General features: G+C 48.8%; 1 protein-coding gene across 4 annotated transcripts in view; it reads left to right on the plus strand.

Annotated features, from left to right (window-relative positions):
* The window catches only part of ralgapa1 (Ral GTPase activating protein catalytic subunit alpha 1), a 44,903-nt gene extending 28,185 nt beyond the window's left edge, over positions 1 to 16,718 (plus strand). For 3 of the 4 annotated variants that reach the window (XM_063007495.1, XM_063007496.1, XM_063007497.1), the window contains 16 exons: positions 482 to 622; positions 1,720 to 1,913; positions 3,125 to 3,223; positions 5,074 to 5,229; positions 5,652 to 5,780; positions 6,411 to 6,536; positions 7,044 to 7,102; positions 7,216 to 7,324; positions 8,136 to 8,246; positions 9,073 to 9,141; positions 9,655 to 9,789; positions 10,630 to 10,813; positions 12,401 to 13,286; positions 15,399 to 15,470; positions 16,041 to 16,164; positions 16,260 to 16,717. In XM_063007495.1, coding sequence (XP_062863565.1) covers positions 482 to 622; positions 1,720 to 1,913; positions 3,125 to 3,223; positions 5,074 to 5,229; positions 5,652 to 5,780; positions 6,411 to 6,536; positions 7,044 to 7,102; positions 7,216 to 7,324; positions 8,136 to 8,246; positions 9,073 to 9,141; positions 9,655 to 9,789; positions 10,630 to 10,813; positions 12,401 to 13,286; positions 15,399 to 15,470; positions 16,041 to 16,164; positions 16,260 to 16,577 — 2,912 coding nt within the window. In that variant the 3' untranslated portion in view covers positions 16,578 to 16,717. Of the gene's footprint in view, positions 1 to 481; positions 623 to 1,719; positions 1,914 to 3,124; positions 3,224 to 5,073; positions 5,230 to 5,651; positions 5,781 to 6,410; positions 6,537 to 7,043; positions 7,103 to 7,215; positions 7,325 to 8,135; positions 8,247 to 9,072; positions 9,142 to 9,654; positions 9,790 to 10,629; positions 10,814 to 12,400; positions 13,287 to 15,398; positions 15,471 to 16,040; positions 16,165 to 16,259 lie in introns of all 4 variants that reach the window. The other variant, XM_063007494.1, reaches the window with a different exon arrangement.
* The last annotated feature ends 336 nt before the right edge of the window (positions 16,719 to 17,054 follow it).

A 17,054-nucleotide genomic window follows, 5' to 3' on the forward strand; every position in this document is an offset into this window, starting at 1 on the left:
ACACACACGGCCTGTCCGCCGATACCTTAACCATCGCAGGTACACACACACACACACACACACACACACACACACACACACACACACACACACACACACGGCCTGTCCGCCGATACCTTAACCATCGCAGGTACACACACACACACACACACACACACACACACACACACACACACACACGGCCTGTCCGCCGATACCTTAACCATCGCAGGTACACACACACACACACACACACACACACACACACACACACTGCTGGCACTCAAACCGCTGCTTCACCCGAACACAGAGAACAAACTTTTTTTGATACATGCTGTTTCCTCGATCAGCCAGCAGAGGCCGCTGTTCTACTGCTGCAATCATGTTTCTGCACAACACATGCTTTCTCTACATGATACTCACATATATGACATCAACACTTCGATCAGTCCATTATTGTATCAGTCAGTGATGGATTACCCTGATGTTTTTAATGCTGCAGGTTCGGCGAGTGCATCTCCTCTACACTCCCGCTCACACACTCCGTCTCCCGCCACACTCACCGCCGACCACGCCCAACATAAAGAGCTGCAACTGGACGAGAAACTGCACCATTCTGTACTGCAGACCCCCGACGACCTGGGTACAACACACACACACACTACACACACACACACTACACACACACACACACACACACTACACACACTACACACACACACACACACACACACACACACACACACTCGCACTGCACCATTCTGTACTGCAGACCCCCGACGACCACCTGGGTACAACACACACACACACACACACACACTACACACACACACACTACACACACACACACACTACACACACTACACACACACACACACACACACACACACACACTACACACACTACACACACACACACACACACACACTACACACACACACACACACACACTCGCACTGCACCATTCTGTACTGCAGACCCCCGACGACCTGGGTACAACACACACACACACACACACTACACACACACACACACACACACACACACACACACTCGCACTGCACCATTCTGTACTGCAGACCCCCGACGACCTGGGTACAACACACACACACTACACACACACACACACACACACACTACACACACACACACACACACTACACACACACACACACACACTCGCACTGCACCATTCTGTACTGCAGACCCCCGACGACCTGGGTACAACACACACACTACATATACACACACACACACACACACACACACACTACATATACACACACACACTACATATATACACACACACACACACACTACACACACTACACACACACACACACACACACACTCGCACTGCACCATTCTGTACTGCAGACCCCCGACGACCTGGGTACAACACACACACTACATATACACACACACACACACACACACACATACTTTTACCTGACCAACATAATGGGGACTTTAGGACATATTTTGTACTTTTGGGAACCCGGCTTTAAATGCGGTGTTTAAATAAATAATAATAATTGATTTTCAATATTTAAATATAAATAAAAACAATAAAACAGATTTTTAGATGTAAATTCTTTTATAAGAATATATTAATTAAGTAAAAAAACTTCATAAATCTAATCAAACCTCAAACTGCTGTGAAGTGTGGTGGTGGTGGAACTGCTGCTCATGTCTGATGTTGGGACTGTATTAATAAAAGCTGTTGTCATGGTTACACAGAGACAAGCGAGTTTGCCACCGAGGACTGCAGCGTGATGGCGGGCGGCTCTCTGACCGGTTGGCACGCTGATGTTGCCACGGTGATGTGGAGAAGGATGCTGGGAATTCTGGGAGATGTGAACTCCATTAAAGATCCGGAGATCCACGCTCAGGTGTTCGATTACCTGTGTGAGCTCTGGCAGAACCTGGCTAAGGTACACACACACACACACACTCACACACACACTCACACACACACTAAACACACACACACAGACTGAGCGTGTGTGATGAAGGGATTCCGTGTGATGGTGTGTGATGGTGTGTGATGGTGTGTGTGATGGTGTGTGTGATGGTGTGTGATGGTGTGTGTGATGGTGTGTGTGATGGTGTGTGTGATGGTGTGTGTGATGGTGTGTGTGATGGTGTGTGATGGTGTGTGTGATGGTGTGATGGTGTGTGTGATGGTGTGTGATGGTGTGTGATGGTGTGTGTGATGGTGTGTGTGATGGTGTGTGATGGTGTGTGATGGTGTGTGATGGTGTGTGATGGTGTGTGTGATGGTGTGTGTGATGGTGTGTGATGGTGTGTGTGATGGTGTGTGATGGTGTGTGATGGTGTGTGTGTGTGTGTGTGTGATGGTGTGTGATGGTGTGTGTGATGGTGTGTGATGGTGTGTGTGATGGTGTGTGTGATGGTGTGTGTGATGGTGTGTGTGTGATGGTGTGTGTGATGGTGTGTGATGGTGTGTGATGGTGTGTGTGTGATGGTGTGTGTGATGGTGTGTGATGGTGTGTGTGATGGTGTGTGTGATGGTGTGTGTGATGGTGTGTGATGGTGTGTGATGGTGTGTGTGATGGTGTGTGATGGTGTGTGTGATGGTGTGTGTGATGGTGTGTGTGATGGTGTGTGATGGTGTGTGTGATGGTGTGTGTGATGGTGTGTGTGATGGTGTGTGATGGTGTGTGATGGTGTGTGATGGTGTGTGATGGTGTGTGTGATGGTGTGTGTGATGGTGTGTGTGATGGTGTGTGTGATGGTGTGTGATGGTGTGTGTGATGGTGTGTGATGGTGTGTGTGATGGTGTGTGTGATGGTGTGTGTGATGGTGTGTGTGATGGTGTGTGATGGTGTGTGTGATGGTGTGTGTGATGGTGTGTGTGATGGTGTGTGATGGTGTGTGTGATGGTGTGTGTGATGGTGTGTGTGATGGTGTGTGATGGTGTGTGATGGTGTGTGTGATGGTGTGTGATGGTGTGTGTGATGGTGTGTGTGATGGTGTGTGTGATGGTGTGTGTGATGGTGTGTGATGGTGTGTGTGATGGTGTGTGTGATGGTGTGTGTGATGGTGTGTGATGGTGTGTGATGGTGTGTGATGGTGTGTGTGATGGTGTGTGTGATGGTGTGTGATGGTGTGTGTTTATTAGATCCGGGATAATTTGGGAATCTCTCTGGATAATCAGTCGTCTCCTCCTCCACCGGATCTCATCCCACCACTCAGGATCCTCACGCCCTGGCTCTTTCAGGTAGCTACACTCACACACACACACACACACACACACACACACACACACACACACTCACACACATCAAAATGAGCTCATGGACAAATCAAGGTTTCACAAAAACACACACATTCACCTACTCACATACACTCACACACTGTTGTGTGTGTGTGTGTGTGTGTGTGTTTTATTGTGCTTGTTTGTGTGTGTGTGTTTTATTGTGCATGTGTGTATGTTGTATTGTGTGTTTTATTATTGTGTGTGTGTGTGTTATTGTGTGTTTTATTACTATTGTGTGTGTGTGTGTTATTGTGTGTTTTATTACTATTGTGTGTGTGTGTGTGTTGCATTGTGTGTTTTATTACTATTGTGTGTGTGTGTGTGTGTGTATGTGTATGTGTGTATGTTTTACTGTGTGTTTTATTACTATTGTGTGTGTGTGTGTGTGTGTGTGTGTTATTGTGTGTTTTATTACTATTGTGTGTGTGTGTGTGTGTGTGTTATTGTGTGTTTTATTACTATTGTGTGTGTGTGTGTTATTGTGTGTTTGTGTATGTTGTATTGTGTGTTTTATTACTATTGTGTGTGTGTGTTTTATTGTGTGTTTTATTACTATTGTGTGTGTGTGTGTGTGTTTTATTGTGTGTTTTATTACTATTGTGTGTGTGTGTGTGTGTGTTTTATTACTATTGTGTGTGTGTGTGTGTGTGTTTTATTGTGTGTTTTATTACTATTGTGTGTGTGTGTGTGTGTGTTTTATTGTGTGTTTTATTACTATTGTGTGTGTGTGTGTGTTATTGTGTGTTTGTGTATGTTGTATTGTGTGTTTTATTACTATTGTGTGTGTGTGTGTTTTTGTGTGTTTGTGTATGTTGTATTGTGTGTTTTATTATTGTGTGTGTGTGTGTGTTTGTTTTATTGTGTGTTTTATTACTATTGTGTGTGTGTGTGTGTGTGTGTGTGTGTGTGTGTATGTTTTACTGTGTGTTTTATTACTATTGTGTGTGTGTGTGTGTGTGTGTGTGTTATTGTGTGTTTTATTACTATTGTGTGTGTGTGTGTGTGTTTTATTGTGTGTTTTATTACTATTGTGTGTGTGTGTGTGTGTGTGTGTGTTTTATTGTGTGTTTTATTACTATTGTGTGTGTGTGTGTTATTGTGTGTTTTATTACTATTGTGTGTGTGTGTGTGTTGCATTGTGTGTTTTATTACTATTGTGTGTGTGTGTGTGTGTATGTGTATGTGTGTATGTTTTACTGTGTGTTTTATTACTATTGTGTGTGTGTGTGTGTGTGTGTGTGTGTGTTATTGTGTGTTTTATTACTATTGTGTGTGTGTGTGTGTGTTTTTTATTGTGTGTTTTATTACTATTGTGTGTGTGTGTGTGTGTGTGTGTGTTTTATTACTATTGTGTGTGTGTGTGTTATTGTGTGTTTGTGTATGTTGTATTGTGTGTTTTATTACTATTGTGTGTGTGTGTTTTATTGTGTGTTTTATTACTATTGTGTGTGTGTGTGTGTGTGTTTTATTACTATTGTGTGTGTGTGTGTGTGTGTTTTATTGTGTGTTTTATTACTATTGTGTGTGTGTGTGTGTGTGTGTGTGTTTTATTGTGTGTTTTATTACTATTGTGTGTGTGTGTGTGTTATTGTGTGTTTGTGTATGTTGTATTGTGTGTTTTATTACTATTGTGTGTGTGTGTGTGTGTTTGTTTTATTGTGTGTTTTATTACTATTGTGTGTGCGTGTGTGTGTGTGTGTGTTGCATTGTGTGTTTTATTACTATTGTGTGTGTGTGTGTGTGTGTGTGTGTGTGTGTGTGTGTGCGTGCGTGCGTGTGTGCGTGCGTGTGTGTGTGTGTGTGCGTGCTAGGCCACCATGCTGTCGGAGAAGTATAAGCAGGGGAAGCTCCACGCCTATAAGCTGATCTGTAAGATCATGAAGAGGACGCAGGACGTGTCGCCCAACTCGGACTTCCTCACCCACTTCTACAACATCATGCACTGTGGCCTCCTGCACCAGGACCAGGTAACACTGGCACAGCTGGCATCTACAGACCAAAAAATAAATAAAGTGAACGACTCACTCACTGTAACGCGGCAAGGAATTTCACCCTCTACAGTCCAAAACATTATTAAAGGATTCAGTTAGTTTAGGGAAATCTCTGTGCTTAAGGGCGAGGCCTTGAATGCCTGTGACCTTCGACCCCTCACACAGCGTGTTGGTGCCAACATCAACACCATGAAGAGACTCCATTAATGCCGAGGGGGTACGAACACATTTAGGACCGACACATGCTTCCATCTAGACGAGCTCGTTCTCATCAAGTCCCTGCTTGTTAAGAGAGTGCAGGTGCTAGACTGCTGTTTCGTCTTTCTTGGAATTTGGCGTACGAGATGCTGAGTGTGCTCACATGACCTGTGTGTGTGTGTGTGTGTGTGTGTGTGTAGGACATAGTGAACACCATCATCAAACACTGCTCGCCGCGCTTCTTCTCCATCGGCCTGCCCGGAGCCACCACGCTCATCCTGGACTTCATCGCTGCAGCCAGCCGCGTGACGGCCTGCTCCTCGCTCAACGTGAGTAACGGGCGCTCGGGGTGGGGGGGGCACAGTGGTCAAAACGGTTACAACCTCTGCTGGCCACCGACGGCATCGTGTGGCTCTCTCGGGAAGACCCCAGCCACTTCTAGCGGGTAAAAAGAAGAGGTCGGGGGCTTTGTGTGTTTATGAACCATTCATGAGAAAAATCCAATCCCATACGGTGCTGTCAGTCTGACTGGGCACAGTGGGCTGTGCTGTGCCTGAGGGAGGGAACCAGGCTTCTTCGATTTCAGAATGATTGATGCCCCTGTGATGGTGTGTTACGTCCTCACCCTGATGAATAGTGAAGGTCCACAGGCAGTTCCCTGGACTTCATGGTTGGGTTTTAATTAGGGGCCCTTATAGACCCTGGTGTGGCTTTAAAAACCCACAGCTTAATAAAGGGTGCAAAAGGTCCAGGAGGGTTCCTATCTGCATGTTGTTTTTGTTTGTTTGTTTGTTTGTTTAATTTTGATCGATTTACCGCCTCTTATTGTCTCTGCAGTTCGTTCGGTGTCCAGCAGGTGGCGCCACTGCACCGCTGATCTCCAGCAGCGTTCCCATTTCACACAGTACACACTCACCAGTGTTTTTCCACTGATTCACTGATCTCCATCTCGTCCTCAGGCCCCCAGGGTGGAGGCTCAGATCCTGCTGGGGTCTCTGGTGTGCTTCCCCAATCTGTACGACGAGCTCCCCGCCCTGCACCCCACCACCGCCGATGTCATCACGACCAAGTTCAAGGACGTCAAGGTACCGGAGTCACGGGCACCGACACGCGTCCTGTGTTTATAGATAACGAGCCATGGTTCATTCGCTTCGAACTGGTCAAGGTCCCTGAGGAGCATGTCAGCTCGGACAGTGTGGGATGTGGACCGAGGGGTGCTAGTCTGCAGCTCTCCTCGGCCAGCCATGGTGGTGCAGTTACATTTTCAGCCTTACAGCACTGTGACAGTATACAGTCTGAGTGATCGAGAGTTAAGGGCCTTGCTCGAGGGCCCGACTGCAGCAATCAACAGCAGCAATCTGGCAGTGGTGGGGCTTGAACAAGCGACCTTCTGATTACTAGTCCAGGATCTTAACCACTAGGCTACACATGCATGTACCACCAGCCAATCAGATTGCTCGGTTGGAACTAGTAGTAGATGCGATTTGTGGCTCAGGAGTCGTAAGTTTATGGACGGGTGAATATCAGCCCCGAATATCACTCACAATCCACCTTAAAATGTGTGTGTGTGTGTGTGTGTGTGTGTGTTGCAGGAACACATAATCAAACACATTCTGGCCTCAGCCCGAGACGAACCCTCCGCCCCCGCCAGGTAACACACACACACACACACACACACACACACACACACACACACAGACGCTTTTATAATTGGTTAGCATGTGCTTCCTTTTGTGTGTTCCATTGTTCTTCTGTCTCGCTCAGGTGTGTGGCGCTGTGTAGTTTGGGTATCTGGCTCTGTGAGGAGCTGGTCCATGGTACCCGTCACCCCCAGATCAAAGAGGCTCTCAACGTCATCTGTGTTACCCTGAAGGTAAACGAGGGTTCGCTCTTCACATCTTCGCTTCGCTAATATTAATTGAGTAATTAAATAATAAAATGAAGTATTTAACAGGATATTAAGACGTGCGTTTTCTGTACTACTCTTAACATTTCGTGCGCCGGGTTTGGTGTGTGGGGTAAAGTCAGTCTGGAAGGGCTTATAGTGCCTTATTTTAGGCTCTAGGTCTCCACCGAACCATAGCGGGAGCCAGTGCTAGCCAAGAGAAGCGTCTGATAAAACAGAGACGTGATTTTAAACTGTTTTAAACATTGGAAAAGTGGGTGTAAATATGGAAATTGAGTGTGACCACGCCTGTCTTGGCCTCAAATTAAGCCAAATCAGCCCACACACAGGTCAGGCTTTCTGAAATAGGCTTACTGTTTGATTGAGTTCTGTTGGACTTGTTTGTGACTGCATTTCCAGGCTGTATCCCAAACGGCATCACGTGTGCCACATAGTGTGTAACTAAACCCTTAGCTAGTACATTTGCGTATTTCCCACCATATAGATTGATTAATAAATTGGAGCAACACAAAACCTTCGTTTCCCCTGGCGTACCCGGTAAGCACGTGTTCAGCAGCGGTAGTACTGAGCTGAATGGCCACCAGAGGGCGCCGTACACGTCACTTAAAATATATCCTAGCTCTTAATGCAGATCTGATCTGATACTCGCCACTCGTATACAAGTAATCCGCTCACACCTGAAGACCTTTGCTGATACAAAGCTTGCTCGACTGTGGCAGTGACGCTGTTACTGATCACCCGACTCATTCCTGATTTCTTTCTTGTTCGTTGTGGCCAGTTTCCGAATAAAGCCGTGGCTCTGGTGGCGTCGGACATCCTGCACCTGCTCATCAACTACGTGGATCATCTACAGAGGTTCCCTCCCGACACGCCCAAGAAAATAGTCGAGGTAACCCCACCCTACACCGCCCTACAACGTAAATCTTAAAGTGTCTACAGGGAAACTGTGCTCCTGGGTAGATTTGCTACCGGCTCCCGCTGTGGTTCAGTGGAGTCCCAGAGCCTAAGAGATGGAACTGTAACCCTTTTCCGGACTGATGTGCTTTATTTAATAAGTTGGTTCCTAAGCACATCGGTCTGGAAAAGGCTTAGAGTTCATTTCTTAGGCTCTAGGACTGCACGGAACCACAGCGGGAGCCGGTGGCAAATCTACCCAGGCGTGGCTCAGAGATTCTTAGTGTGACCACGCCCACATTTTCCCGAACGTCAGAACTCGAACTCACGTAGACAAGCCAAGTCCTGCAGCGAAGGTTTAAAGTGAAGAAATAGGCTTAACGTTTGCTCCAGTTCTCACCGTTCCCTTCTGTCCAGATATTTCTGCTCGTGCTACAGTACGGTCGCACTTTCCAGCCTGCGTCCCAAATCACATCCTGCACGGTGCTGCACAGTGTGGAACCGAAGCACTGGGAGTGCACTGATTACACCTCATACTTAGTGCAGCGGTGTGTGATTTGGGACGCAGCCGCTCCAAATTCTGACCTCATGAGGCGTCGATCGGCTTCTACCATCCAAAATGTACTGGACACCTTTTCTAGACTTTATTCTGGACCAGTCGGACCTAATATGTCGTAGGAAAAACGATCTGAATGGGCAGCGTTTCATTTCCACGCCACTGTGCTTTGATGTTGATGTTATGTAGTTTGGGATGCAGCGATTTTTGTAATATTAATTAATCAATTAATTAATTATGTGGTTTTTTTTCGCCCTCTGTGCAGATTCTGATCGCTACGATCACCTACTTACTACCTACTACCGAGTCCTCGCCTCACGAACTGGATAAGAGGGTACACACACACACACACACACACACACACACACACACACACACACACACACACGCTGAGCACTTTATTAGGAATGCCAACCTCTGGTACCTGCATTTATTCCTGATTTTATAAGCCAATGTGATGACGTTGCACGTACGAGTCTAGCAGGTGCAGCAGTGTTGTTGGGTGTTCCTAATAAAGAGGCCGAATCCTAACAACACTGCTGCACCTGCTGCTACACACAGAACGTCGACAGCATTGTTTAGGTTTATTATCAGGTGCTGTTTAGCGACTGCACTGGAGTCTGTCATGTTTTCATTTGTGGACGAGCATCCACACTAAAGTGGTGCAAAATCCCAACAACACTGCTACACCTACTACACGTTATTTGTAATGAAACCCTGATTGCACTAGTAGAACATACAGCAAAGGATTCATTTAGGATTAAGCAGTGACAGTGAGTGGATGTAAACCTGTGTGTGTGTGTGTGTGTGTGTGTGTGTGTGTGTGTGTGTGTGTGTGTGTGTGTAGCTGGTGGTGTCCCTCCTGCTGTGTTTGTTGGACTGGGTGATGGCTCTTCCTCCAACAACCCTCCTGCAGCCCGTCCAGAGCCTTTCACAGAGCAAAGAGAAGGAGGACCGGACCGTCCTCAGTGCCATCTACAAGGTCTCACACACACACACACACACACACACACTCTCACACACACACACACACACACACACTCCCAAATTATTTTTATACGCTCCATATCTCGGTCCACTCGGCCGGCCTGGTCCTGTCCAGCCTCCAGAGAGCTTTAACACATACGGAGGAGCACACTACACTCGGTGTATTCCTCCACCACTCCTACTGACATCTCGACCTGCCACTAGGGGCCGCTGTTGCAGTCGGAACATACAACCTTCCATACTTGGGGCTATCATATTAAACACCCGTCCGCTTTATTACATTCGATGAGTGTTTTATAAGCCACGCCTACGGTACAGATGATCCCGGTGGGTATACAATTACTAACAGTAGTGCATCTGCTGCTCTTTCAGCTTCTTTACCCTGCATGTTGATAAATAGTGCAGCGGTAGCTCAGCGGTTAGGGTACAGGACTAGTAATCAGAAGGTCACTGGTTCAAGCCCCGCATCGGCCAGCTTGCCACTGTTGGGCCCTTAAGCAAGGCCCTCAACACTCAGTTGCTTACAATGTGTACTGTCTCAGTTGTAAGTCGCTTTGGATAAAGGCGTCTGCTAAATACTGAACATGTACGTGTAGGTGCAGCAGTGTTGTTGGGATGCTCCTCCCAGCGTCGACACTCAGGTAATAAAATATCCCAACAACACTGCTGCACCTACTACACATTACCTGCTTATTAGCGTGCAAGGTAAAGCACTTGACAGAGCCACATATGCGCTACAGTTAGTAATTGTATACCCACAATTCACATCAATTACAGGTGCAGTTCAGGTGTTCCTAATAAAGTGGTCGCCGCTCTTCCCTTGAATGCGTTGCAGGTGCTGCACGGGTGCGTGTACGGAGCCCAGAGTTTCGGGAACCTCCGCTACTTCCCCCTGAACCTGTCGGACCTCAGCAGTTCCACCTTCGACCCCTTCCTGGTGCTGGAGGGGCTGAAGGAACCCGAGCCTCTGCACTCGCCCGACTCGGAGCGCTCGGCCAAGATCCAGCCCGTCGCTGAAGGTACCGCCATCGGGTTTGTCCCGGTCAGGGTCGCGGTGGGTCCGATTCATTGGGGCGAAAGGTTTATCACAGGGCAGATTTTCGGGCGGCACCGTGATACCTCTACACTCGAATCAATGGAAACGATTTCAAATCAGGGGTAGTTTAGTGGTTAAGGTACTGAACTAGTAATCACAAGGTTGCTGGTTTAAGCCCAACCACCACCACCAAGCTTCCACAGTCGGGCCCCTAAACAAGGCCCCTAACTCATAATTGTGAGTCAGTTTAACATAACTGGAGGTGATTAAACTGGTGGCTCTGCTACCGGTCGACTGGGCGCCCCCTAGCAGACACGACCGGCGGTGCAGCAGGCAAAATCGGTTGCTAGTCTGCTGGGTGGGAAAAAGACGGGACTGAAAAGTGGGCGGGGTCTTCGATGGCATGTACGGAGATCAGTGCGTGACTCTCCGTGAGCGAGACCGACCTCACCGCCGATCAACCGAAGTACGGGGGGGATAAGAAGGGGTGCGCATGTGTCGGAGGGAGGGCGTGTCAGGAGAATATACCCTCATATACCCTCCTCGCAGAGGAAGAGGAACCGGCTACGACTAAACTAGAAGAATAGGGAGAAAATGCAGGAATGAAATAGAAAATAATATCGGCGGATGGAGGATGCAGGTGGAGCGAGTACACCGGCGTCACTCTGAACCCCGCGCACCCTCCGTCTGAACTTAAATGGGCTCGGTGGTGAGTGGCGGGTGTGAGACGGCGAATGAGCTCGGCATGATGCCGCGCCGCGTCCGCCGTTCTCTCCGTTCTGCCCCATGCTGCTTTAATTCCTGCACTGGCTTCTGATAACCAGCAGGAGGTCTGTAGCTCCTAATGAACCCGAGTCTGTACCAGGCATGTGTCCTCCACCCCCCCCAACCCCCCTCCAACACCACCTCCGGCACCAATTCTCCTCATACTCCACAACTCCTTCACCTGGCTTAATACAGAAACCTGGACCCTGGGATGTTCGGGCTGCGCTCACGTGGACGGTTACGGCGTCTGTGCTAATGTTTTTTTGGGAGGGGGGGCGTGGCGGTATTTAGGGACGTTTGTCCTTTTGCTCCCAGATTAATCTAATAGAGGAAAGTGTCTTTTCTCCACCGGTTTGGGCAGTTTCGAGGCTTTCTCGGCTTGAGAAATGCTCTTTTGTACTAGTAAACAGGCACAAATTCCCATACTCACACCTCGAAGTCCTGTGAGAAGCTTCTCAGAAGAGCGGCTGTTGTTCCAGCTCAGGGTCGCAGGCCTAAATAGAATGAAATGAACTCATTTTAAAAGGTAAATAAAAATGGAATGAACTCGTACATGAGCACCCCCTTGTGGAGGCTTTATGTTACCGCTTGTAAACCACAGTGGGACCAGATTGCCACAAATTTTTATTAGTTAAGTACATTTCGTTTTAGGTTTTGGTTGATCTAGCTGAAAGATCGTTATATTTTAATACGGTTTGTTTTTGAAACCGAGCTCACGCTCAGGTGTCCGAATACTTTTGGCTAGGGTACGTCTGGCGATGATAAACTGGTCCGTTTTGACCCCCGTGTCTTCCCCCCCCCTCAGTGAGAAGCCGTATGCAGCAGGGTCTGATCTCCATCGCCGCTCGGACCGTCGTCTCTCACCTCCTGAACCACCTGGGTCACTTCCCCATGGGCGCCGGCGGTCCGGCCGCCCTCACCAGCCAGGTGTGCGAGAACCAGGACAACCCGTACTGCACGAGCGCCGACCTCGCCCCCGAGCTCTTCCACACCCCCAACCTGCAGTTCTTCGTCCTGAACGGCTCCACCCTGCTGTCCTGCCTGCAGATCCGCCCGGACGACGACATGCCGGCGGGTCTGCTGGCCCCCGACGCCCGCGTGCGCGTGGTCATCAGGGACATCTCCGGCAAGCACTCGTGGGATTCGGCCGTCCTCTACGGCCCGCCTCAGTGCGCCGATCGGGGGCCACGGGCACGCCCGGACGCGTGCTCCGACCCTCCGGGGGGCGACGGGGAGCGCAGCGAGGAGCGAGATTCTGGAGGTGAGAAGGACGCCCCTCCGGAGGAGGACCAGGAGGAGGAGGCGGTTCTGGAGACGATGGCGCCGCTGGCGAAGCGCCGCTGCTGTGAGATGATCCCGAGCTGGGACTCCCTGCAGGACGGCGAGGACGTTCTGGACGAGGTGCTGCAGTATTTAGGAACCTCGAGTCCCGAGTGCCTCCAGAGAACCGGAACGCTGCTGAACGTCCCGGCTCAGCCGCCCTGCTGCGTCTCCGAGAAACAGGAGAACGACGTGATCAACGCCATCCTGAAGCAGAGCGCCGAGGAGTGGGACTTCACCGGGAAACACGGCAACGACCTCAACCTGAAGGCCCCGGAGCAGCCCGAGCCCACGCCCCGAAAATCCCAGTCCGCCTTCTACTACTGCAGACTGCTCCTCAACATCCTGGGCATGAACTCCTGGGAGAAAAGGTGAGAACGTCCATCATCGTTCTTCAAAAATGAGAAACATCGACCCAAAAATTCAAATCTCCAAATGTTCTCCATCAAACATCCAGAGTAAAATTTAATCCTTCAGCTGGTGATTCCCCAACATCACCAAGGTTCCTCAGAAAGATCCTTCAAACCAACTCCAAATAACTCCAACCTTACCAAACCCCAACATTCTCTAACCCAATAAAACCCCATAAAGCTTAACATCCTCCAATCCATCACTCCCCAACCCAGTGTCATTCCAACCCAACCCAACATTTTCCAATCCATCCAAGCCCTTCAACCTGTAATTACCAAACATCACCAAGGTTCCTCAAAAAAGATCCTTCAAATCTCTTCAAACCAACACCAAACAACTCCAACCTCACAAAATCCCAACATACTCCAATCCATAAATCCCTTCAACCTGTGATTCCTCAACATCACTAAGGTTCTACAAAAAGATCCTTCAAACCAACTCCATATAACCCCAACCTCATCAAACCTGTCATTCTCCAACTTCAAGAAATACCATCATTCTCCAAACCAATACTGTCCAATCCATTGTTCTCTGATCTCATGAAATCCCATCATTCTCCAACCCAATAAAACCCCATAAATCCTCAGTTCAGCCCAACCCATCATTCTCCAACCAAACGTTCTCCAACCCATCATTCTCCAACCCATCATTCTCCAACCAAACGTTCTCCAACCCATCATTCTCCAACCCATCATTCTCCAACCCATCATTCTCCAACCAAACGTTCTCCAACTTTATGATAACTCAGAATTCTTCTACCCAATAAAATCCCATAATTCCTCAATCCAGCATTTTTCGACACATTTTTAAACTATAAAACCCCAAAATTATCCAACCCCATAAAACACCAACATTTTCAAACCCCAACCAAGCACGTAACCCCAAACTTCTCTAATCCAGTGTTTTTTAACACTTATTTTTTAACAGTCTCCAACCCAGTAAAACCCCAACATTCTTCAGCCCAACATCTTTTATCTCATCGTTCTTCAGCCCAACGTCCTCCAACCCATCGTTATGCAGATTATAGATGAACTTTTAATCTAGTGATAATTCATCCAGATGTAGAAGGTTCCTTTGAGGGTTCCTCTCAGGGTTCCTCTTGCTCCTTGTGGGCCCCTGTGCTCTTTAGAGGGTTTTGGACCTGGAATCTTTGTAAAAAAAAGCGCCGTCCAGATAAATTGACTCCATGGATTTTCTGAGATCTTGTAGAAGTGAGCGGACATGGAAAATAAATGGAATCCTTGGACGTTCTGAGCGTCCTCCGCTCATCGGCTCATTAGCAGCTCTCCTTTATCCGGTGTAATGGCTGATTATGAATAATTGCTTTGTTTTTTTTTGTGGGTGGTTAATGTAACGGCATCGGTCTGGGAGCGCAGGGCGGCCGGCTCGCCGGGTAATTCTTCTGCGCTCCGTCACGCGTCTCTCCGTCTGCCTTTCATTCGGGTTCGGAATTATTATAAAGAAATAATAAAACAGAAGCAGCTTCACGGTTTAAAACCCGTCCGTCGGAAAGGTGAGGAGCGCGGAACAGGGGCGAGCGGCGCGCCTCTTTAATGAGGAGCCGTCCTCCGGGGGCATTCAGCCGTCATTTGCCGACGCCGGCTCGCGCCTCTTTTCTTTTGTGCCGCGTCTCTCCAAATGGCTCGCTTTCAACGGGCGAAATGAAGCGCCATTATGCCGCAACAAGCTAATAAAGAGGCTCTTTAGGCGCGAGGAAAGGAGCGGGAAACAAAAAAAATAAAAAAAAGGGGCTTTTTAGAGAGCGCGGCGCGGCTTTTACTCGTGATTCACCGCCTTCGGAAAGGAAAGAAAGAAAAGAGGGAGAGCGAGAGGTGCTTTTTTATTATCTCGCGTCAGGTTGGGATCGGAAGAGCGAGTGCGCCGGAGACGTGCACCATCTACACGTGTGGCGGCGCGACCTATGGTGCCGAAGGTTCCGGCCCGGCGGCGGTTTGTCCAGATCGGTTTGGCCGGAACCTTCGGCGCCGTAAGTCGCCCGGGAACACTATCGATGTCCTAGCTGATCCGCCCGGGCACAAATTCCCACACTTTTGCTGTCGTTGGTGTTGCAGGAGCAGTTTCCACCTCCTGAAGAAGAACGAGAAGCTGCTGAGGGAGCTGAAGAACCTGGACTCGCGACAGTGGTGAGTCCACGTCTATCGGAAGGTCGCCGGTTTGAATCTCGGCTGTGCTGTAAGAGGTGAAAGTGACCTCTGCTGGCTGCTCGAGGCAACTGCACGGGGGAGCACCGGAGAGCCAAATGGCCTTGACTGGATTGGGTAAAAAAAGAAAGAAGGTTGCTGGTTTAAATCACACCACCGCTGGACCACTGAGCAAAGCCGTAACCCTTTAGAAGAAGCCCGAGATCTTCAGATCTGCACTTTGTGGGTCAGTCGTAGCCTAGTGGTTAAGGTACTGGACTAGTAATCGAAAGGTTGCTGGTTCTAGACCCACCGCTGACAGGTTGCCACTGTCGGGCCCCTGAGCGAGGCCCTTAACCCTCAATTGCTTAGACAGTATACTGTCACAGTACTGTAAGTCACTTTGGATAAAAGTGTAAATGTATTTCCGCTGCAGATGCGCCCTCTGCTGGCTGCTCGAGGCGCCTGCACGTGTGTTCGCTGGCAGCTTGAATCTCTAGGGAATTGGATATGACTCAACGAAGCGTTGAAATCCCACGCCTTTGATCTGACATTGAACTCTTGTTTCCGTAGCCGCGAGACGCACAAGATCGCGGTGTTTTACGTGGCCGAGGGTCAGGAGGACAAGCACTCCATCCTGTCCAACACCGCCGGCAGTCAGGCGTACGAGGACTTCGTCTCCGGGCTGGGCTGGGAGGTAACCGCTCCCCTCTGATCTTAGCCACGCCCGCCGGCCGGACCGCTCGTATTCACCCGTCTTGTGTTCGTGTGTGTGTGTGTGTGTGTGTGCAGGTGGACCTGACCAGTCACTGCGGCTTCATGGGGGGTCTCCAGAGGAACAAGAGCACGGGGCTGACCATGCCCTACTTCTCCACCTCCACCGTGGAGGTCATGTTCCACGTGTCCACCCGCATGCCGCCCGACTCGGACGACTCGCTCACCAAGAAGGTAAAACCTGACCTCTGTGTGACCAGAAGTGTGTGGACACCTGAGCACCCTCATCTTCTCAGGAGGCTTTCCGCAGGGTTTTGGAGTGTGTCTGTGAGCATTTGTGCCTTTTTAGCTTATAAAAGCTTTTGGAAATCAGGCGCTGACTTTAGACCACTTTAAATGTGGGACTAGTAATCGAAGGGTTGCAGGTTCAAGCCCCACTATGGGCCCACTGTTGGGCCCTTAAGCAAGGCCCTTAAGTGTCAAGTGCTTAGATAAAAATACTATCACGGTTCTGTAAGTCGCTTTGGATAAAAGCGGCCGCTAAACGCTGAAAATGTAAAGGTCTGACTCACAGTCGACATTCCAATTCATCCCAGTTAATCCATTCTTTATGGACCTTGTATTGTGCACAGAACAAAAAGGACCTTCCTTAAACTGTTGCTTCAAAGCAGGAAGCTCATCATTTATGTTACACAGATGAGCCAAAACATTAGGACCACCCACCTAACGTAATTTTGGGGTGGTTTTAATGTTTTGGCTCATCACTGCATGTCTTTACCTTTCATTATTAAGGGTGTCCACATACTTTTGGCCTGTATCTCCTAATAGACGCCTGTTAATTCTAACGGAACCTCCTCCAGACCTCGTACCCTC

The sequence above is a fragment of the Trichomycterus rosablanca genome, chromosome 13, assembly GCF_030014385.1.
Source record: "Trichomycterus rosablanca isolate fTriRos1 chromosome 13, fTriRos1.hap1, whole genome shotgun sequence".
NCBI lineage: Eukaryota > Metazoa > Chordata > Actinopteri > Siluriformes > Trichomycteridae > Trichomycterus > Trichomycterus rosablanca.